The sequence below is a fragment of the Oncorhynchus clarkii genome, chromosome 16 (genome assembly GCF_045791955.1).
Source record: "Oncorhynchus clarkii lewisi isolate Uvic-CL-2024 chromosome 16, UVic_Ocla_1.0, whole genome shotgun sequence".
NCBI lineage: Eukaryota > Metazoa > Chordata > Actinopteri > Salmoniformes > Salmonidae > Oncorhynchus > Oncorhynchus clarkii.
In genome coordinates this window covers 2,414,236-2,438,355 of record NC_092162.1, presented here as the reverse complement: position 1 = coordinate 2,438,355, position 24,120 = coordinate 2,414,236, and the positions used below count along the sequence as shown (strand labels likewise).

At 43.1% G+C, this 24,120-nt stretch overlaps 1 protein-coding gene across 1 annotated transcript in view; it reads left to right on the top strand.

Annotated features, from left to right (window-relative positions):
- Positions 1-223: 223 nt before the first annotated feature.
- LOC139367404 (visual pigment-like receptor peropsin) overlaps positions 224-24,120 on the top strand; it is a 38,599-nt gene continuing 14,702 nt past the window's right edge. The window contains exons 1-2 of the mRNA XM_071105605.1: positions 224-365; positions 5,873-6,078. Coding sequence (XP_070961706.1) covers positions 224-365; positions 5,873-6,078 — 348 coding nt within the window. The remainder of the gene's footprint in view (positions 366-5,872; positions 6,079-24,120) is intronic.

Sequence of the window (24,120 nt, the reverse complement as noted above, 5' to 3'; positions counted from 1 at the left end):
TTACCAGGCACGGCTACTCGTTATCAATTGGTCTGTAATGAGTTGCACTGTAGGCTAACTTTAGGGCATTGGTGTTTATTTCTAAGCTGGCTTTACGAGGAAGCAGGGGTCAGGAGTTTCCGTTTGGCACACGAGGCAGTATCTCAGTGAATGAAGACTTGAGAGAAGGGAAGAGAAGCTCCTCGGAACTGACAGGGATTCGGGCCTTTGGAACGTTGAGAAGATGGAACAGCTAGCACCACTGAGACATCCAATGAAGATAGCTAACATTCCGTGGAGGAATAACAACCTGAGTCAGCTGTACAAGGAGCCTCCTCTGTCGGAACAGGGAGAGACTGTCATCGGAGTTTACCTGTTGCTGATAGGTGGGTGTTGTGTGTAGTTAGTGGACTAGCGCCTTAGCTTTGAGTTTACTCTGTAATGAAAAGGGCTATGGAAATTAAATGTCTTATTATTATTGTGTGGTTGAATGCTGTTGAGATAGAAGTATGTATGTACTGTACGTTGCAGATAGAAGTATGTATGTACTGTACGTTGCAGATAGAAGTATGTATGTACTGTACGTTGCAGATAGAAGTATATATGTACTGTACGTACGTTTCAGATAGAAGTATGTATGTACTGTACGTTGCAGATAGAAGTATGTATGTACTGTACGTTGCAGATAGAAGTATGTATGTACTGTACGTTTCAGATAGAAGTATGTATGTACTGTACGTTGCAGATAGAAGTATGTATGTACTGTACGTTGCAGATAGAAGTATGTATGTACTGTACGTTGCAGATAGAAGTATGTATGTACTGTACGTTGCAGATAGAAGTATGTATGTACTGTACGTTGCAGATAGAAGTATGTATGTACTGTACGTTGCAGATAGAAGTATGTATGTACTGTACGTTTCAGATAGAAGTATGTATGTACTGTACGTTGCAGATAGAAGTATGTATGTACTGTACGTTGCAGATAGAAGTATGTATGTACTGTACGTTTCAGATAGAAGTATGTATGTACTGTACGTTGCAGATAGAAGTATGTATGTACTGTACGTTGCAGATAGAAGTATGTATGTACTGTACGTTTCAGATAGAAGTATGTATGTACTGTACGTTTCAGATAGAAGTATGTATGTACTGTACGTTTCAGATAGAAGTATGTATGTACTGTACGTTTCAGATAGAAGTATGTATGTACTGTACGTTTCAGATAGAAGTATGTATGTACTGTACGTTGCAGATAGAAGTATGTATATACTGTACGTTTCAGATAGAAGTATGTATGTACTGTACGTTGCAGATATAAGTATGTATGTACTGTACGTTTCAGATAATACACATTTTCAATATCCTAATGTAAACCATGTTGTTTACATATAGAAATCAACACAGAATTGTTTTTAACATTATATTTCTTTAAACAGAATCAAAATTGTTTGTTTGTATTTGGATGTTGCAGTTCAGTTTGTATGTAGCCTAATTTGCAAATTATATAAAAAATATATATATTTTCAAGATGTTTTTTCAGATCTTATTTTGGATTCAAACGCAGGAACTATTGTTAAGTATTGTGAAGTTTATTTAAATGTAGTCCTATGCCAATGAGATGCAGGAAATAGTGAATGAAGTGCTCCATTTTGATAGCTCAAGGACAAGAACAGTCATCTTGAATCCACCGGACACTCATCTGGCTAATGGCTGATATAACCAAGTAGCTGTTGTACAAGTGGCCATCATACCACGGCCCAATCTTCTGAGCTACCGGTATGCCTAACGTGAACCAGGCTACTGAGTCAAGGAGTTTGTCTCACGGATACAGAGTGTTCAGAAAAGTATTCAGACCACTTGACTCTTTCCACATTTTGTCGACATTACTGCCTTATTCTAAAATATATTTTTTTTTTTATCCTCATCAGATTACACACAACACACTATAACGACAAAGTAAAAACAGTTGTTTAATTTGTTCTTGCAAATGTATACAAAATGTATAAATAGAAATATCATATTTACATACAGCGCCTTGAAAAAGTATTCATCCCCTCTGCGTTTTTTGTGATTATTTTACATTACAACCTGTAGTTTATTTATTTGAATTTCATGTAATGGACACACACAAAATAGTCCAAATTGGTGAAGTGAAATAAAATAACTTGTTTAAAAAAAAAATCAAAAAAAATTGAATATGGATAATGTGGTGTGTGCATATGTAGTCACCCCCTTTTTCATTGCAGCCCCTAAATGAGGTCTGGTGCAACCAGTTACCTTCACATAATTAGTTAGATTGCACACAGGTGGACTGTATTTAAGTGTCACGTGATCTGTCACATGATCTCAGTATAGAGTGCCTTGCGAAAGTATTCGGCCCCCTTGAACTTTGCGACCTTTTGCCACATTTCAGGCTTCAAACATAAAGATATAAAACTGTATTTTTTTGTGAAGAATCAACAACAAGTGGGACACAATCATGAAGTGGAACGACATTTATTGGATATTTCAAACTTTTTTAACAAATCAAAAACTGAAAAATTGGGCGTGCAAAATTATTCAGCCCCCTTAAGTTAATACTTTGTAGCGCCACCTTTTGCTGCGATTACAGCTGTAAGTCGCTTGGGGTATGTCTCTATCAGTTTTGCAGAATTGAGAGACTGACATTTTTTCCCATTCCTCCTTGCAAAACAGCTCGAGCTCAGTGAGGTTGGATGGAGAGCATTTGTGAACAGCAGTTTTCAGTTCTTTCCACAGATTCTCGATTGGATTCAGGTCTGGACTTTGACTTGGCCATTCTAACACCTGGATATGTTTATTTTTGAACCATTCCATTGTAGATTTTGCTTTATGTTTTGGATCATTGTCTTGTTGGAAGACAAATCTCCGTCCCAGTCTCAGGTCTTTTGCAGACTCCATCAGGTTTTCTTCCAGAATGGTCCTGTATTTGGCTCCATCCATCTTCCCATCAATTTTAACCATCTTCCCTGTCCCTGCTGAAGAAAAGCAGGCCCAAACCATGATGCTGCCACCACCATGTTTGACAGTGGGGATGGTGTGTTCAGGGTGATGAGCTGTGTTGCTTTTACGCCAAACATAATGTTTTGCATTGTTGCCAAAAAGTTCAATTTTGGTTTCATCTGACCAAAGCACCTTCTTCCACATGTTTGGTGTGTCTCCCAGGTGGCTTATGGCAAACTTTAAACAACACTTTTTATGGATATCTTTAAGAAATGGCTTTCTTCTTGCCACTCTTCCATAAAGGCCAGATTTGTGCAATATACGACTGATTGTTGTCCTATGGACAGAGTCTCCCACCTCAGCTGTAGATCTCTGCTGTTCATTCAGAGTGATCATGGGCCTCTTGGCTGCATCTCTGATCATCTCTGATCAGTTCTCCTTGTATGAGCTGAAAGTTTAGCGGGACGGCCAGGTCTTGGTAGATTTGCAGTGGTCTGATACTCCTTCCATTTCAATATTATCGCTTGCACAGTGCTCCTTGGGATGTTTAAAGCTTGGAAAATCTTTTTGTATCCAAATCCGGCTTTAAACTTCTTCACAACAGTATCTCGGACCTGCCTGGTGTGTTCCTTGTTCTTCATGATGCTCTCTGCGCTTTTAACGGACCTCTGAGACTATCACAGTGCAGGTGCATTTATACGGAGACTTGATTACACACAGGTGGATTGTATTTATCATCATTAGTCATTTAGGTCAACATTGGATCATTCAGAGATCCTCACTGAACTTCTGGAGAGAGTTTGCTGCACTGAAAGTAAAGGGGCTGAATAATTTTGCACGCCCAATTTTTCAGTTTTTGATTTGTTAAAAAAGTTTTAAATATCCAATAAATGTTGTTCCACTTCATGATTGTGTCCCACTTGTTGTTGATTCTTCACAAAAAATACAGTTTTATATCTTTATGTTTGAAGCCTGAAATGTGGCAAAAGGTCGCAAAGTTCAAGGGGGCCGAATACTTTCGCAAGGCACTGTATACCAAGAGACTTGTGCATTTAAAGTTTGTTCACAGAGTGTATTTAACACCAAGGAATCGTTTTATGATGAAATTGGCCCCAAGTCCCAACTATTCACTGTATCCCCTAAATCAGGTAGGCACATTCCTTCACATGATGTGGGAGTGCCCTTGCAGTTAAATGCTTCTGGGACAAAGTTACAAAATTCATTTTAAAGTGCATGTTATTTAACGATGATAGCTCCTTGAATATCTCAATGTCAGAGATGGTTACAGCTGGCAGGCAGCGCCACAGAAAAAAACATGTTGACTCTAAGATGGCAGCCATCTCAATTTAACCAGTAGATACAGTAACTAACTGCAGTTATAGCGTTATAATTATCGACATGAGAGAATGAATGGTGCTAGTCAAGGAACAATTGCGGTCTGGAAAAATATTATTGTCCCTGTAAAGGATTATCTCAGTTAAAGCCAAACACATACAGATAAACAATCTATAAAGCCCAGACATGTTGGATGGGTGGAGTAGAGGGAGACATGTTGGATTTGTGGGGTAGAGGGAGGTTGGAGTATAGGGAGACATGTTGCGTGGTTGGGGTTAGGGGAGGTTGGGGCTGGATGGAGATATGTTGGATGGGTGGGGTTAGGGGAGGTTGGGCTGGAGGGAGCCATGTTGGATGGCTGGGGTTAGGGGAGGTTGGGCTGGAGGGAGCCATGTTGGATGGGTGGGGTAGAGGGAGGTTGGGGTAGAGGGAGACATGTTGGATGGATGGGGTAGAGGGAGGTTGGGCTGGATGGAGACATGTTGGATAGGTGGGGTTAGGGGAGGTTGGGCTGGAGGGAGCCATGTTGGATGGGTGGGGTTAGGGGAAGTTGGGCTGGATGGAGACATGTTGGATGGGTGGGGTTAGGGGAGGTTGGGGCTGGATGGAGACATGTTGGATGGGTGGGGTTAGGGGAGGTTGGGGCTGGATGGAGACATGTTGGATGGGTGGGGTTAGGGGAGACATGTTGGATGGGTGGGGTTAGGGGAGCCATGTTGGATGGGTGGGGTTAGGGGAGCCATGTTGGATGGGTGGGGTTAGGGGAGACATGTTGGATGGGTGGGGTTAGGGGAGACATGTTGGATGGGTGGGGTTAGGGGAGCCATGTTGGATGGGTGGGGTTAGGGGAGACATGTTGGATGGGTGGGGTTAGGGGAGCCATGTTGGATGGGTGGGGTTAGGGGAGACATGTTGGATGGGTGCGGTTAGGGGAGATGTGTTGGATGGGTGCGGTTAGGGGAGATGTGTTGGATGGGTGGGGTTAGGGAAGGTTGGGGTGGAGGCTCACTTCTGTTATATTTGTGTCTCTCTTTACATACTCAATGTGTTGTTATGTTTTGTCTCTGTGATGCGAGCGAACTATTAAATTACATTAATTTGTGCATTCTGCATGTAGTCCCCCTATCAAGAAAAATGGAAAAACGTGTACAAATTTGGTCAAAAATAAAGGGGATTGTCTCTCACCTAAATCAACTGGTCAAGGACCTTTGTAGCCCTCTCTCCACCTCTCTAGGGGACGTGGAACCCCACGGCTGTGTGGCTCATGATCGGGTATGAGTGGAATGCTTTGGACTGTTGACCATTGATCCTGTAACACCTTAAATGCCATGCCGGGAGGAGCAAGACCTCTTAATCTGTAAATTGAGACTTAAAATAACAGGTGTTATTGGAAGCCATGCTGGGAAAAAAATATGTTTGAAGTTGCTATTGAGATAATTATTCAAATTAGTTTTATGTGCACCAGAGCTTTTCCCCTGAAAACAATTATCAGATATGATTTATTTTTTTTAATTGCATAAGTAGGCCTATATCTGAATTTCTATCCTGTCGGTGAAATGTTTCAGTGAATTTGTGTGTCTCATCTCTTCTCCAGGTTGGCTGTCGTTGTTTGGCAACAGTCTCGTGATATTGGTGCTGTACAGACAGAGGGCCTCCCTGCTGCCTACAGACTTCCTCACGTTGAACCTGGCTATCTCGGACGCGAGCATCTCCATGTTCGGGTACTCCAGAGGGATTTTGGACATCTTTAACCTCTTCAGAGATGACGGCTTTTGGATCACCTGGTTCTGGACCTGCCAGGTTAAGAGATAAATATTGGTTGATTGGTTGCTTGGTTGGATAGTTGGTTGGTTGTTGCTATCCAGGATCTTTGGGACGTCCCTATCCTAAATGTACGGAAGAGTATTAGGGCCAAGTGAAGAGAAACATCAAACTGCTCGTGGTTGGTGGCACTTGCATTATTATTGTTGTTTGCATGATAGTACTTTTTTTTAAAAGTGACAATATTTCCAGAATGAACTCGAAATGTAATTTCGAGAATAAAGTCAAACTATTGAGAATAAAGTCTCAGTTATATTTTAAGATTTAAGTAAGGGGATTTGGTTAAGCATGTCTTCTTGGTTTCCCGTTGCTGTGAAACGCCTCAGTTAGATGACCCGGTGGAAACTATACTTTAGAATTGGCTTTAGGTAAGAAGGAAATCCTTTCTCTTTTACATAATTTATTTTATCTTTATTTGACCTTTTATTTAACTAGTCGAGTCAGTTAAGAACAAATTCTTATTTTCAATGACGGCCAACCAGGGAACAGTGGGTTAACTGCCTCGTTCAGGGGAACAGTGGGTTAACTGCCTGTTCAGGGGCAGAACAATGACGGCCACCCAGGGAACAGTGGGTTAACTGCCTGTTCAGGGGCAGAACAATGACGGCCAACCAGGGAACAGTGGGTTAACTGCCTTGTTCAGGGGCAGAACAATGACGGCCAACCAGGGAACAGTGGGTTAACTGCCTTGTTCAGGGGGCAGGAGGACAGATGGACCCCCTTTAGTGCATCATAGCCATATTATTGTAGGTGTTATGGAAAAGGAGGAGCCGTGGTTGCATAAATAGGTAGAGATGGGTGGGTTGTGTGTGTGCGTGTGTGTGTGTGTGTGTGTGTGTGTGGGTTGCAAAAAGTGGGGGCAAAATAAACAAATGGCCATCAAAACTACACACACACACACACACACACACACACACAGAGAGTTTCCCCCTGGCAATTTCAGACTGTAGGAATAAACTCTTCTAAAGACCATGGTGCATTCTTGCCACTGTCACTGAAAGCTGCGTAGCCTAGGCAACAACCTTTCAGAAAGGTAACTATTAACGACTGTATCCGTGGTGATTTACTAACAGTAGTATTTGCCCCTTAAGGCAGCTATCCTTCTAACGACAATAGGCTCGTTGGCTACGACAGCACACCCAATAAAACTAATTATTTTGGGATCCTTGAGACCGGGGGCTATGCGTGTGCATGTCCCATGTCAAATTCACTACAACGCCTCTATTTTACAGCCCATTACCCAGTACCCTAACTTGTAGGCTAATGGTACATTTTAGTGGGCAAGTGAAAGTCAATTATAGGGCTATTCAACGGCTGAGGGCGCAGGGGTAAGAGGAAGCTCACTGCATTTCCAGTGCTAGAGGCGTCACTACAGTCCCTGGTTCGATTCCAGGCTGTATCACAGCGGTCTAAGCCACTGCATCTAGAGGCGTCACTACAGACCCTGGTTCGATTCCAGGCTGTATCACAGCGGTCTAAGCCACTGCATCGAAAGGCGTCACTACAGTCCCTGGTTCGATTCCAGGCTGTATCACAGCGGTCTAAGCCACTGCATCTAGAGGCGTCACTACAGACCCTGGTTCGATTCCAGGCTGTATCACAGCGGTCTAAGCCACTGCATCTAGAGGCGTCACTACAGACCCTGGTTCGATTCCAGGCTGTATCACAGCGGTCTAAGCCACTGCATCTAGAGGCGTCACTACAGACCCTGGTTCGATTCCAGGCTGTATCACAACCGGCCGTGATTGGGAGCCCCATAGGGCGGCGCACAATTGGCCCAGCGTCGTCCGGGTTAGAGTTTGGCCGGGGGTAGTCCGTCATTGTAAATGACGTCTTATCTGACTTGCCTAGTTAAATACAAATTGTGTAAACGAAGCTAATCTGAGGCACTGTTTGAATATATGCTAATTTAGGCTACCACTGGTCCCCCTTACAGAGGCCGTTAGGTTATAATAATGGAACCTAAAATTACTGTCTTAGAGGGGGCTTTAACCAAACCCCAGGCCCCCCTGCTCAGTGGCAAGGTCCATGACAGGAGTTGGGGGAGGGGGGGGGGGGGGGGGGGGGGGTATTAGCCTCCCCCGACCCACCTGTCTCTATACCTATGTACTGAACCACATGGGTGTGTGTGTATTAAGTCTGTGTATAGCCCCCCCCGACCCACCTGTCTCTATACCTATGTACTGAACCACATGGGTGTGGCTGAAATAGCCCCCCCTGACCCACCTGTCTCTATACCTATGTACTGAACCACATGGGTGTGTGTGTGTGTGTGTGTATTAGCCTCCCCCGACCCACCTGTCTCTATACCTATGTACTGAACCACATGGGTGTGTCTGAAATAGCTCCCCCCCCGACCCACCTGTCTCTATACCTATGTACTGAACCACATGGGTGTGTCTGAAATAGCTCCCCCCCCGACCCACCTGTCTCTATACCTATGTACTGAACCACATGGGTGTGGCTGAAATAGCCCCCCCCCCCCCGACCCACCTGTCTCTATACCTATGTACTGAACCACATGGGTGTGTCTGAAATAGCCAAATCCCCTAATTTGATGGGGTGTCGACATACTTTGGTATATGTAGTGTATTCTCTCCAAATGTAGTCTGAACAGGTGAGAAACATGGTGGAGGAACGTGGATCATTGAAGAGGGACCATACATCACTTTAAAACGCATTCATTTCAATGGAACTCAATATTCATGTTTGGACATGACAAAATTACCATAATTTGTAAAACATGTACCTCAGTCCTCATTTTAACAATGTTTATTCTACCTATAAAATCCAATGAAGTAGGCCTAAAATAATGAAAGTCAAATTGTTGAGTTTAGTAAAAATGCTATGTCTTTTCAAGTTTGATCTCATGCTCTTCGGATTGTATAAGGCGCCAAAGTACCTTTCAACGATAAATGATTTATTCTATATTTGGTCAAGATACTCATGATGGTTTTAGACCCATGATTGAGGGGGGCTTGGAGTCTAGAGTATAGAACCTGTGCTATTTCAGATTCCTCTTTCCAGAAGAGTCCAAATGAGTCCTAGGCTGAGCTAGACTAGGGCTCACCTGGAAAGAGCCAGAGTGAAGGGAGGCCCTTTCCTAATGTCTTGTAACAATCCAGAGTGAAGGGAGGCCCTTTCCTAATGTCTTGGACCAATCCAGAGGGAAGGAGGTCCATTTCCTAATGTCTTGGACCAATCCAGAGTGAAGGGAGACCCTTTCCTAATGTATTGGACCAATCCAGAGTGAAGGGAGAGCCTTTCCTAATGTCTTGGACCAATCCAGAGTGAAGGGAGAGCCTTTCCTAATGTCTTGGACCAATCCAGAGTGAAGAGGGCCCATTTCCTAATGTCTTGGACCAATCCAGAGTGAAGGGGCCCATTTCCTAATGTCTTGGACCAATCCAGAGTGAAGGGGGCCCATTTCCTAATGTCTTGGACCAATCCAGAGTAAAGGGGGTCAATATTCTAATGTCTTGGACCAATCCAGAGTGAAGGGGGCCCATTTACTAATGTCTTGGACCAATCCAGAGTGAAGGGGGCCCATTTCCTAATGTCTTGGACCAATCCAGAGTGAAGGAGGTCCATTTCCTAATGTCTTGGACCAATATTCTAATATCTTGAACCAATCTAGATGAATGCAGTGAAGGAGTGGTAAGTGGAAACAGAGTGAGAAGGGGGGATTAAGACTAGGACTAGTATTCATGTGGGTAGAAGGTTAATCTGTAATCAGATTATGGCTGTGGACCGTGGAGCCAGGGTTCCTGTACCATCTGTCAACAACCACATACCCATTGGAATCTGGAAGCCTGGTCCCAGATCTGTTTGTTTTGTCAACAACCGGGTGGTTGTTGCAACAGCACAAACAGATCTGAGACCAGTTAGGAATTTGGGGATTCCATCTGAAAAACCATTAGGCAATATAATATGTTGAGACAAGTACAGACAATGTTGGTGTCGTGTCTGTAGAGTGAACTGGAATGACAGGATTCCTTTACCTCAGATCAGTGTTGGAAAAGAACTGCTGTGAATCCACGAGAAAGAAAGCCTTCAAAATACAAATTTGTGTCTTCAGTATGAAATACAGATCTGCCTGGTCCCAGATCTGTTGGTGACCACACCCGTTAGAGTTGTCAAAGAGAGCACAAATAGATCTGGGACCAGGCTATTTTCAAATACGTCTCTCAGCCTGAAATAACGAACGCAAAGCAAACTTAATATCTCAATCTTTTGATACAACGTTACCTATTTCATTTCCTGCATCGGTATAGTCGGAGAAATCTGCTTGAACTATGTATATATATATATATATTTATTTTTTACCTACATGTATGTTTGCCTCTGCTCCTCTCTCCCTGAGGGGTTTTAACTCGCGACTGAAATAAACGTCATACTTGGTTGGTACTTTAGGAATTTCTGACTGCTTTATTTACCTTAGTGAAGGTTAGCCCGTGGTCAAGGCCTGATATCCTGCTAGCTACTCTGTGAGAGGACCCTCTGTGGATTTAGGACCTACAACAACATTGGTGTAACAATAACTGCCTCAGTGCCAGTCACAGGCTGTGTCTGAAATGACCTGTGTGGAGAACGACATTTCACCAGGGCTCACATAGGGTACATAGTAGTTCAGTATACAGGGAATACAGGCGCCATTTTGGATCCAGAGTCTCCCTACCGTTATGAGAGAGTCTAAGCTCAGAAGCGGAGATGTAGAGATATAACCAGGCCTGTAGCTATGTGTTATAATTAGGTTCATGAGCAGAAGGAAGGGAGAAGGGAGGCTTCCACACCTTTGTTCTAGAAAACAGCCTTACTTAATGATCTCACCTCTCAGCCATTGCTGTTATCTCAGGTTTTTAATGGGAGGAGAGAACAATATTGGGATAGGAAGCATTCCCCTCTCTTGTGTCTTTAGAGAGATGTGGAGGAAAGTAAAGTAGAGACGGAGGGAGGGAGGGAGCAAAGAGAGAGAGAGAGAGAGAGACAGAGAGAGACAGAGACAGAGACAGAGACAGAGTCAGAGACAGAGAGAGAGAGAGAGAGAGAGAGAGAGAGAGAGAGAGAGAGAGAGAGAGAGGGAGCGAGACAGAGACAGAGACAGAGAGGGGGTAAGTGGAGTGAGAGAGTGAGACAGAAAGCAAGAAGTTGAGGGAAGGAGAGAGAGAGAGAGAGAGAGAGAGAGAGAGAGAGAGGGAGCGAGAGAGAGAGGGAGCGAGAGAGAGAGAGAGAGGGAGGGAGCGAGACAGGCATGTGAGAAGTATTAGCAGATTACTGCATCAGAGAGCGTGAAGGGACATGAACAGAAGTATTAGCAGATTACTGCATCAGAGAGCGTGACGGGACATGAACAGAACAGGTACACATGGGACATTCCACCCGTCTCTGAGTGGCTCCGTCAGGATGGGGACGTGGCGAGACCCTTTGGAGCTATTAGAGGAGGACTTTAAGTTTGGGGTCAATTCAAATTTGTGAAATTCCAATTTATAGTTCACCTCCTGAAATGACTGAATTGAAATGGAATTGACCGTGGAACACATAAGCCGAGAGGATGCAACTGTACAGTATGATACTGTAGGCCCAGATGTCTGACCCAGGTTGAGGTACAGGAATGACTTTGGTACGGAGGATACTTATTGCACAGATGGCCCTAAAGCAGAGTTCCAATAGTAGACAATAGTCGCAAATGATTCCTTGATCAACCATAATAAGCCTACAGAGATATTGGCTCCAGGCAGGCTTGGTTTGCCTCGTTCTACCTTCTCTGACTTACGGATCACATTCTGTTTCTCTGTAAACACATTAGTCAGTTGGTTTCACCAGCCTGAGGCTGGGTTAGAGTTAAGGTATTCTGGCATTACCACACGTTCAAGGAAAAGCCTGGAAGGGAAGTGCAGGAAAAGCCTAGAAGGGAAGTGCAGGAAAAGCCTAGAAGGGAAGGGCAGGAAAAGCCTAGAAGGGAAGGGCAGGAAAAGCCTAGAAGGGAAGTGCAGGAAAAGCCTAGAAGGGAAGTGCAGGAAAAGCCTGGAAGGGAAGTGCAGGAAAAGCCTAGAAGGGAAGGGCAGGAAAAGCCTAGAAGGGAAGGGCAGGAAAAGCCTAGAAGGGAAGGGCAGGAAAAGCCTAGAAGGGAAGTGCAGGAAAAGCCTAGAAGGGAAGTGCAGGAAAAGCCTAGAAGGGAAGGGCAGGAAAAGCCTGGAAGGGAAGTGCAGGAAAAGCCTAGAAGGGAAGGGCAGGAAAAGCCTAGAAGGGAAGTACAGGAAAAGCCTAGAAGGGGAGTGCAGGAAAAGCCTAGAAGGGAAGGGCAGGAAAAGCCTAGAAGGGAAGGGCAGGAAAAGCCTAGAAGGGAAGTGCAGGAAAAGCCTAGAAGGGAAGGGCAGGAAAAGCCTAGAAGGGAAGTGCAGGAAAAGCCTAGAAGGGAAGGGCAGGAAAAGCCTGGAAGGGAAGTGCAGGAAAAGCCTAGAAGGGAAGGGCAGGAAAAGCCTAGAAGGGAAGGGCAGGAAAAGCCTAGAAGGGAAGGGCAGGAAAAGCCTGGAAGGGAAGTGCAGGAAAAGCCTAGAAGGGAAGGGCAGGAAAAGCCTGGAAGGGAAGTGCAGGAAAAGCCTGGAAGGGAAGTGCAGGAAAAGCCTAGAAGGGAAGTACAGGAAAAGCCTAGAAGGGAAGGGCAGGAAAAGCCTAGAAGGGAAGTGCAGGAAAAGCCTAGAAGGGAAGGGCAGGAAAAGCCTAGAAGGGAAGGGCAGGAAAAGCCTAGAAATTATTTTAGGGTTAAAAGAGGCAGACAGGGTTACAGCTGCAATATGTAACTTTTTGGGAGACCTGACCAAATTCACATAGAAATGTGTGTTACAGATCTGTCACTCTCATTGACAGCCAGTCTAAGAAGCAGTAGATCTGATCTATGTGAGCTAGTTCTATGCTTCTCGTTCTTATGTTTAGTTTTTGCGTCTTTTACTTTGGGTTTTGTACACCAGCTAAGTACTCTCACTATTGTTGTGTCTGAGCCTATAGGGTTAAAGGAAGAGTTTCCTAATGTTGTGTCTGAGCCTATAGGGTTAAAGGAAGAGTTTCCTATTGTTGTGTCTGAGCCTATAGGGTTATTAAGGGAAGAGTTTCCTATTGTTGTGTCTGAGCCTATAGGGTTAAAGGAAGAGTTTCCTATTGTTGTGTCTGAGCCTATAGGGTTAAAGGAAGAGTTTCCTATTGTTGTGTCTGAGCCTATAGGGTTATTAAGGGAAGAGTTTCCTATTGTTGTGTCTGAGCCTATAGGGGTAAGGGAAGAGTTTCCTATTGTTGTGTCTGAGCCTATAGGGTTAATGGAAGAGTTTCCTATTGTTGTGTCTGAGCCTATAGGGTTAATGGTAGAGTTTCCTATTGTTGTGTCTGAGCCTATAGGGTTATTAAGGGAAGAGTTTCCTATTGTTGTGTCTGAGCCTATAGGGTTAAAGGAAGAGTTTCCTATTGTTGTGTCTGAGCCTATAGGGTTATTAAGGGAAGAGTTTCCTATTGTTGTGTCTGAGCCTATAGGGGTAAGGGAAGAGTTTCCTATTGTTGTGTCTGAGCCTATAGGGTTATTAAGGGAAGAGTTTCCAGGCAGAAAGGGTTAGGGGAAAAGACCTGACAGTAATGATATTATAGAAGCTCTTACAGCAGATCAAGAGTAATCAGTGACAGCGAACAGCATGGGAACCTCTCTAAGGGTTTACCTCTATGGTCACAACAGGATACAAGTCAAATCAAATCATATTTATCACATGCGCCAAAAACAACAGGTGTCGTAGACCTTACAGTGAAATGCTGAATACAACAGGTGTAGTAGACCTTACAGTGAAATGCTGAATACAACAGGTGTAGTAGACCTTACAGTGAAATGCTGAATACAACAGGTGTAGTAGACCTTACAGTGAAATGCTGAATACAACAGGTGTAGTAGACCTCACAGTGAAATGCTGAATACAACAGGTGTAGTAGACCTTACAGTGAAATGCTGAATACAACAGGTGTAGTAGACCTTACAGTGAAATGCTGAATACAACAGGTGTAGTAGACCTTACAGTGAAATGCTGAATACAACAGGTGTAGTAGACCTCACAGTGAAATGCTGAATACAACAGGTGTAGTAGACCTTACAGTGAAATGCTGAATACAACAGGTGTAGTAGACCTCACAGTGAAATGCTGAATACAACAGGTGTAGTAGACCTTACAGTGAAATGCTGAATACAACAGGTGTAGTAGACCTTACAGTGAAATGCTGAATACAACAGGTGTAGTAGACCTTACAGTGAAATGCTGAATACAACAGGTGTAGTAGACCTTACAGTGAAATGCTGAATACAACAGGTGTAGTAGACCTTACAGTGAAATGCTGAATACAACAGGTGTAGTAGACCTTACAGTGAAATGCTGAATACAACAGGTGTAGTAGACCTCACAGTGAAATGCTGAATACAACAGGTGTAGTAGACCTCACAGTGAAATGCTGAATACAACAGGTGTAGTAGACCTCACAGTGAAATGCTGAATACAACAGGTGTAGTAGACCTTACAGTGAAATGCTGAATACAACAGGTGTAGTAGACCTCACAGTGAAATGCTGAATACAACAGGTGTAGTAGACCTTACAGTGAAATGCTGAATACAACAGGTGTAGTAGACCTCACAGTGAAATGCTGAATACAACAGGTGTAGTAGAACCTCACAGTGAAATGCTGAATACAACAGGTGTAGTAGACCTCACAGTGAAATGCTGAATACAACAGGTGTAGTAGACCTTACAGTGAAATGCTGAATACAACAGGTGTAGTAGACCTCACAGTGAAATGCTGAATACAACAGGTGTAGTAGAACCTCACAGTGAAATGCTGAATACAACAGGTGTAGTAGACCTCACAGTGAAATGCTGAATACAACAGGTGTAGTAGACCTTACAGTGAAATGCTGAATACAACAGGTGTAGTAGACCTCACAGTGAAATGCTGAATACAACAGGTGTAGTAGACCTTACAGTGAAATGCTGAATACAACAGGTGTAGTAGACCTTACAGTGAAATGCTGAATACAACAGGTGTAGTAGACCTTACAGTGAAATGCTGAATACAACAGGTGTAGTAGACCTTACAGTGAAATGCTGAATACAACAGGTGTAGTAGACCTTACAGTGAAATGCTGAATACAACAGGTGTAGTAGACCTTACAGTGAAATGCTGAATACAACAGGTGTAGTAGACCTTACAGTGAAATGCTGAATACAACAGGTGTAGTAGACCTCACAGTGAAATGCTGAATACAACAGGTGTAGTAGACCTCACAGTGAAATGCTGAATACAACAGGTGTAGTAGACCTTACAGTGAAATGCTGAATACAACAGGTGTAGTAGACCTCACAGTGAAATGCTGAATACAACAGGTGTAGTAGACCTTACAGTGAAATGCTGAATACAACAGGTGTAGTAGACCTCACAGTGAAATGCTGAATACAACAGGTGTAGTAGAACCTCACAGTGAAATGCTGAATACAACAGGTGTAGTAGACCTCACAGTGAAATGCTGAATACAACAGGTGTAGTAGACCTCACAGTGAAATGCTGAATACAACAGGTGTAGTAGAACCTCACAGTGAAATGCTGAATACAACAGGTGTAGTAGACCTCACAGTGAAATGCTGAATACAACAGGTGTAGTAGACCTTACAGTGAAATGCTGAATACAACAGGTGTAGTAGACCTTACATTGAAATGCTGAATACAACAGGTGTAGTAGACCTTACAGTGAAATGCTGAATACAACAGGTGTAGTAGACCTTACAGTGAAATGCTGAATACAACAGGTGTAGTAGACCTTACAGTGAAATGCTGAATACAACAGGTGTAGTAGACCTCACAGTGAAATGCTGAATACAACAGGTGTAGTAGACCTTACAGTGAAATGCTGAATACAACAGGTGTAGTAGGCCTTACAGTGAAATGCTGAATACAACAGGTGTAGTAGACCTCACAGTGAAATGCTGAATACAACAGGTATAGTAGACCATACAGTGAAATGCTGAATACAACAGGTGTAGTAGACCTCACAGTGAAATGCTGAATACAACAGGTGTAGTAGACCTCACAGTGAAATGCTGAATACAACAGGTGTAGTAGACCTTACAGTGAAATGCTGAATACAACAGGTGTAGTAGAACCTCACAGTGAAATGCTGAATACAACAGGTGTAGTAGACCTTACAGTGAAATGCTGAATACAACAGGTGTAGTAGACCTCACAGTGAAATGCTGAATACAACAGGTGTAATAGACCTTACAGTGAAATGCTGAATACAACAGGTGTAGTAGACCTTACAGTGAAATGCTGAATACAACAGGTGTAGTAGACCTCACAGTGAAATGCTGAATACAACAGGTGTAGTAGACCTCACAGTGAAATGCTGAATACAACAGGTGTAGTAGACCTCACAGTGAAATGCTGAATACAACAGGTGTAGTAGACCTCACAGTGAAATGCTGAATACAACAGGTGTAGTAGACCTCACAGTGAAATGCTGAATACAACAGGTGTAGTAGACCTCACAGTGAAATGCTGAATACAACAGGTGTAGTAGACCTCACAGTGAAATGCTGAATACAACAGGTGTAGTAGACCTCACAGTGAAATGCTGAATACAACAGGTATAGTAGACCTCACAGTGAAATGCTGAATACAACAGGTGTAGTAGACCTCACAGTGAAATGCTGAATACAACAGGTATAGTAGACCTTACAGTGAAATGCTGAATACAACAGGTGTAGTAGACCTCACAGTGAAATGCTGAATACAACAGGTGTAGTAGACCTCACAGTGAAATGCTGAATACAACAGGTGTAGTAGACCTCACAGTGAAATGCTGAATACAACAGGTGTAGTAGACCTCACAGTGAAATGCTGAATACAACAGGTGTAGTAGACCTCACAGTGAAATGCTGAATACAACAGGTGTAGTAGACCTTACAGTGAAATGCTGAATACAACAGGTGTAGTAGACCTTACAGTGAAATGCTGAATACAACAGGTGTAGTAGACCTCACAGTGAAATGATGAATACAACAGGTGTAGTAGACCTCACAGTGAAATGCTGAATACAACAGGTGTAGTAGACCTTACAGTGAAATGCTGAATACAACAGGTGTAGTAGACCTTACAGTGAAATGATGAATACAACAGGTGTAGTAGACCTTACAGTGAAATGCTGAATACAACAGGTGTAGTAGACCTCACAGTGATATGCTGAATACAACAGGTGTAGTAGACCTTACAGTGAAATGCTGAATACAACAGGTGTAGTAGACCTTACAGTGAAATGCTGAATACAACAGGTGTAGTAGACCTTACAGTGAAATGCTGAATACAACAGGTGTAGTAGACCTCACAGTGATATGCTGAATACAACAGGTGTAGTAGACCTTACAGTGAAATGCTGAATACAACAGGTGTAGTAGACCTCACAGTGAAATGCTGAATATAAAAGGTGTAGTAGACCTTACAGTGAAATGCTGAATACAACAGGTGTAGTAGACCTCACAGTGATATGCTGAATACAACAGGTGTAGTAGACCTTACAGTGAAATGCTGAATACAACAGGTGTAGTAGACCTCACAGTGAAATGCTGAATATAAAAGGTGTAGTAGACCTTACAGTGAAATGCTGAATACAACAGGTGTAGTAGACCTCACAGTGAAATGCTGAATACAACAGGTGTAGTTGACCTTACAGTGAAATGCTGAATACAACAGGTGTAGTAGACCTCACAGTGAAATGCTGAATACAACAGGTGTAGTAGACCTTACAGTGAAATGCTGAATACAACAGGTGTAGTAGACCTTACAGTGAAATGCTGAATACAACAGGTGTAGTAGACCTTACAGTGAAATGCTGAATACAACAGGTGTAGTAGACCTTACAGTGAAATGCTGAATACAACAGGTGTAGTAGACCTTACAGTGAAATGCTGAATACAACAGGTGTAGTAGACCTTACAGTGAAATGCTGAATACAACAGGTGTAGTAGACCTTACAGTGAAATGCTGAATACAACAGGTGTAGTAGACCTTACAGTGAAATGCTGAATACAACAGGTGTAGTAGACCTCACAGTGAAATGCTGAATACAACAGGTGTAGTAGACCTCACAGTGAAATGCTGAATACAACAGGTGTAGTAGACCTTACAGTGAAATGCTGAATACAACAGGTGTAGTAGGCCTTACAGTGAAATGCTGAATACAACAGGTGTAGTAGACCTCACAGTGAAATGCTGAATACAACAGGTATAGTAGACCATACAGTGAAATGCTGAATACAACAGGTGTAGTAGACCTCACAGTGAAATGCTGAATACAACAGGTGTAGTAGACCTCACAGTGAAATGCTGAATACAACAGGTGTAGTAGACCTTACAGTGAAATGCTGAATACAACAGGTGTAGTAGAACCTCACAGTGAAATGCTGAATACAACAGGTGTAGTAGACCTTACAGTGAAATGCTGAATACAACAGGTGTAGTAGACCTCACAGTGAAATGCTGAATACAACAGGTGTAATAGACCTTACAGTGAAATGCTGAATACAACAGGTGTAGTAGACCTTACAGTGAAATGCTGAATACAACAGGTGTAGTAGACCTCACAGTGAAATGCTGAATACAACAGGTGTAGTAGACCTCACAGTGAAATGCTGAATACAACAGGTGTAGCAGACCTCACAGTGAAATGCTGAATACAACAGGTGTAGTAGACCTCACAGTGAAATGCTGAATACAACAGGTGTAGTAGACCTTACAGTGAAATGCTGAATACAACAGGTGTAGTAGACCTCACAGTGAAATGCTGAATACAACAGGTGTAGTAGACCTCACAGTGAAATGCTGAATACAACAGGTGTAGTAGACCTCACAGTGAAATGCTGAATACAACAGGTGTAGTAGACCTCACAGTGAAATGCTGAATACAACAGGTATAGTAGACCTCACAGTGAAATGCTGAATACAACAGGTGTAGTAGACCTCACAGTGAAATGCTGAATACAACAGGTATAGTAGACCTTACAGTGAAATGCTGAATACAACAGGTGTAGTAGACCTCACAGTGAAATGCTGAATACAACAGGTGTAGTAGACCTCACAGTGAAATGCTGAATACAACAGGTGTAGTAGACCTCACAGTGAAATGCTGAATACAACAGGTGTAGTAGACCTCACAGTGAAATGCTGAATACAACAGGTGTAGTAGACCTCACAGTGAAATGCTGAATACAACAGGTGTAGTAGACCTTACAGTGAAATGCTGAATACAACAGGTGTAGTAGACCTTACAGTGAAATGCTGAATACAACAGGTGTAGTAGACCTCACAGTGAAATGATGAATACAACAGGTGTAGTAGACCTCACAGTGAAATGCTGAATACAACAGGTGTAGTAGACCTTACAGTGAAATGCTGAATACAACAGGTGTAGTAGACCTTACAGTGAAATGATGAATACAACAGGTGTAGTAGACCTTACAGTGAAATGCTGAATACAACAGGTGTAGTAGACCTCACAGTGATATGCTGAATACAACAGGTGTAGTAGACCTTACAGTGAAACGCTGAATACAACAGGTGTAGTAGACCTCACAGTGAAATGCTGAATACAACAGGTGTAGTAGACCTTACAGTGAAATGCTGAATACAACAGGTGTAGTAGACCTTACAGTGAAATGCTGAATACAACAGGTGTAGTAGACCTTACAGTGAAATGCTGAATACAACAGGTGTAGTAGACCTCACAGTGATATGCTGAATACAACAGGTGTAGTAGACCTTACAGTGAAATGCTGAATACAACACGTGTAGTAGACCTCACAGTGAAATGCTGAATATAAAAGGTGTAGTAGACCTTACAGTGAAATGCTGAATACAACAGGTGTAGTAGACCTCACAGTGAAATGCTGAATACAACAGGTGTAGTAGACCTTACAGTGAAATGCTGAATACAACAGGTGTAGTAGACCTCACAGTGAAATGCTGAATACAACAGGTGTAGTAGACCTTACAGTGAAATGCTGAATACAACAGGTGTAGTAGACCTTACAGTGAAATGCTGAATACAACAGGTGTAGTAGACCTTACAGTGAAATGCTGAATACAACAGGTGTAGTAGACCTTACAGTGAAATGCTGAATACAACAGGTGTAGTAGACCTTACAGTGAAATGCTGAATACAACAGGTGTAGTAGACCTTACAGTGAAATGCTGAATACAACAGGTGTAGTAGACCTCACAGTGAAATGCTGAATACAACAGGTGTAGTAGACCTCACAGTGAAATGCTGAATACAACAGGTGTAGTAGACCTCACAGTGAAATGCTGAATACAACAGGTGTAGTAGACCTCACAGTGAAATGCTGAATACAACAGGTGTAGTAGACCTTACAGTGAAATGCTGAATACAACAGGTGTAGTAGACCTTACAGTGAAATGCTGAATACAACAGGTGTAGTAGACCTTACAGTGAAATGCTGAATACAACAGGTGTAGTAGACCTCACAGTGAAATGCTGAATACAACAGGTGTAGTAGACCTCACAGTGAAATGCTGAATACAACAGGTGTAGTAGACCTCACAGTGAAATGCTGAATACAACAGGTGTAGTAGACCTCACAGTGAAATGCTGAATACAACAGGTGTAGTAGACCTTACAGTGAAATGCTGAATACAACAGGTGTAGTAGACCTTACAGTGAAATGCTGAATACAACAGGTGTAGTGGACCTCACAGTGAAATGCTGAATACAACAGGTGTAGTAGACCTCACAGTGAAATGCTGAATACAACAGGTATAGTAGACCTTACAGTGAAATGCTGAATACAACAGGTGTAGTAGACCTTACAGTGAAATGCTGAATACAACAGGTGTAGTAGACCTCACAGTGAAATGCTGAATACAACAGGTGTAGTAGACCTCACAGTGAAATGCTGAATACAACAGGTGTAGTAGACCTCACAGTGAAATGCTGAATACAACAGGTGTAGTAGACCTTACAGTGAAATGCTGAATACAACAGGTGTAGTAGACCTTACAGTGAAATGCTGAATACAACAGGTGTAGTAGACTTCACAGTGAAATGCTGAATACAACAGGTGTAGTAGACCTTACAGTGAAATGCTGAATACAACAGGTGTAGTAGACTTCACAGTGAAATGCTGAATACAACAGGTGTAGTAGACCTTACAGTGAAATGCTGAATACAACAGGTGTAGTAGACCTTACAGTGAAATGCTGAATACAACAGGTGTAGTAGACCTCACAGTGAAATGCTGAATACAACAGGTGTAGTAGACCTTACAGTGAAATGCTGAATACAACAGGTGTAGTAGACCTTACAGTGAAATGCTGAATACAACAGGTGTAGTAGACTTCACAGTGAAATGCTGAATACAACAGGTGTAGTAGACCTTACAGTGAAATGCTGAATACAACAGGTGTAGTAGACCTTACAGTGAAATGCTGAATACAACAGGTGTAGTAGACCTTACAGTGAAATGCTGAATACAACAGGTGTAGTAGACCTTACAGTGAAATGCTGAATACAACAGGTGTAGTAGACCTCACAGTGAAATGCTGAATACAACAGGTGTAGTAGACCTTACAGTGAAATGCTGAATACAACAGGTGTAATAGACCTCACAGTGAAATGCTGAATACAACAGGTGTAGTAGACCTCACAGTGAAATGCTGAATACAACAGGTGTAGTAGACCTTACAGTGAAATGCTGAATACAACAGGTGTAGTAGACCTCACAGTGAAATGCTGAATACAACAGGTGTAGTAGACCTTACAGTGAAATGCTGAATACAACAGGTGTAGTAGACCTCACAGTGAAATGCTGAATACAACAGGTGTAGTAGACCTCACAGTGAAATGCTGAATACAACAGGTGTAGTAGACCTCACAGTGAAATGCTGAATACAACAGGTGTAGTAGACCTTACAGTGAAATGTTTACTTACGAGCCCTTAACCAACAAATCAGTTTTAAGATCAATAAGTGATAGGTAAAAAAAAATAAAGAAAAAATACATATAAAAAAAATATAAAATTTGAAAAATAACAATGAATTAAAGAGCAGCTAAATAACAGGCACCGGTACAGAGTCAATGTGCGGGAGCACAGGTTAGTCGAGGTAGTTGAGGTAAAACTATATATACATGTAGGTAGAGTTATTAAAGTGACTATGTATGGATATTAAACAGAGAGTAGCAGCAGTGTAAAGGGGGGGGGGGGGGGGCAATGCAATAGTCTGGGTAGACATTTAATTAGCTGTTCAGGAGTCATATGGCTTGGGGGGTAGAAGCGGTTAAGAAGCCTTTAGGCCCTAGACTTGGCCCTACAGTACTGCTTGCCGTGCAGTAGCAGAGAGAACCGTCTATGACTGGGGTGGCTGGAGTCTTTGACCATTTTTTGGGCCTTCCTCTGACACCGCCTGGTATAGAGGTCCTGGATGGCAGGAAGCTTGGCCCCAGTGATGTACTGGGCCGTACGCACAACCCTCTGTAGTGCTTTTCGCGACGCGGATCCTGTGCTCTGCCTTACAAACAGGACAACGGAGTGGATCCCATGCAGCGACCCAAAAAAACGACTCCGAAAAAGAGGGAAACGAGGCGGTCTTCTGGTCAGACTCCGGAGACGGGCACATCGTGCACCACTCCCTAGCATTCTTCTTGCCAATGTCCAGTCTCTTGACAACAAGGTTGATGAAATCCGAGCAAGGGTAGCATTCCAGAGGGACATCAGAGACTGTAACGTTCTTTGCTTCACGGAAACGTGGCTTACTGGAGAGACGCTATCCGAAGCGGTGCAGCCAACAGGTTTCTCCACGCATCGCGCAGACAGGAAAAAACATCTTTCTGGTAAAAAGAGGGGCGGGGGCATATGCCTTATGACTAACGTGACATGGTGTGATGAAAGAAACATACAGGAACTCAAATCCTTCTGTTCACCTGATTTAGAATTCCTCACAATCAAATGTAGACCGCATTATCTACCAAGAGAATTCTCTTCGATTATAATCACAGCCGTATATATCCCCCCCCAAGCAGACACATCGTTGGCTCTGAATGAACTTTATTTGACTCTTTGCAAACTGGAAACCATTTATCCGGAGGCTGCATAGCTGGGGATTTTAACAAGGCTAATCTGAAAACAAGACTCCCCAAATTTTATCAGCATATCGATTGCGCAACCAGGGGTGGAAAGACCTTGGATCATTGTTACTCTAACTTCCGCGACGCATATAAGGCCCTACCCCGCCCCCCTTTCGGAAAAGCTGACCACGACTCCATTTTGTTGATCCCTGCCTACAGACAGAAACTAAAACAAGAGGCTCCCACGCTGAGGTCTGTCCAACGCTGGTCCGACCAAGCTGACTCCACACTCCAAGACTGCTTCCATCACGTGGACTGGGACATGTTTCGTATTGCGTCAGACAACAACATTGACGAATACGCTGATTCGGTGTGCGAGTTCATTAGAACGTGCGTTGAAGATGTCGTTCCCATAGCAACGATTAAAACATTCCCTAACCAGAAACCGTGGATTGATGGCAGCATTCGTGTGAAACTGAAAGCGCGAACCACTGCTTTTAATCAGGGCAAGGTGTCTGGTAACATGACCGAATACAAACAGTGCAGCTATTCCCTCCGCAAGGCTATCAAACAAGCTAAGCGTCAGTACAGAGACAAAGTAGAATCTCAATTCAACGGCTCAGACACAAGAGGCATGTGGCAGGGTCTACAGTCAATCACGGACTACAGGAAGAAATCCAGCCCAGTCACGGACCAGGATGTCCTGCTCCCAGGCAGACTAAATAACTTTTTTGCCCGCTTTGAGGACAATACAGTGCCACTGACACGGCCTGCAATGAAAACTTGCGGTCTCTCCTTCACTGCAGCCGAGGTGAGTAAGACATTTAAACGTGTTAACCCTCGCAAGGCTGCAGGCCCAGACGGCATCCCCAGC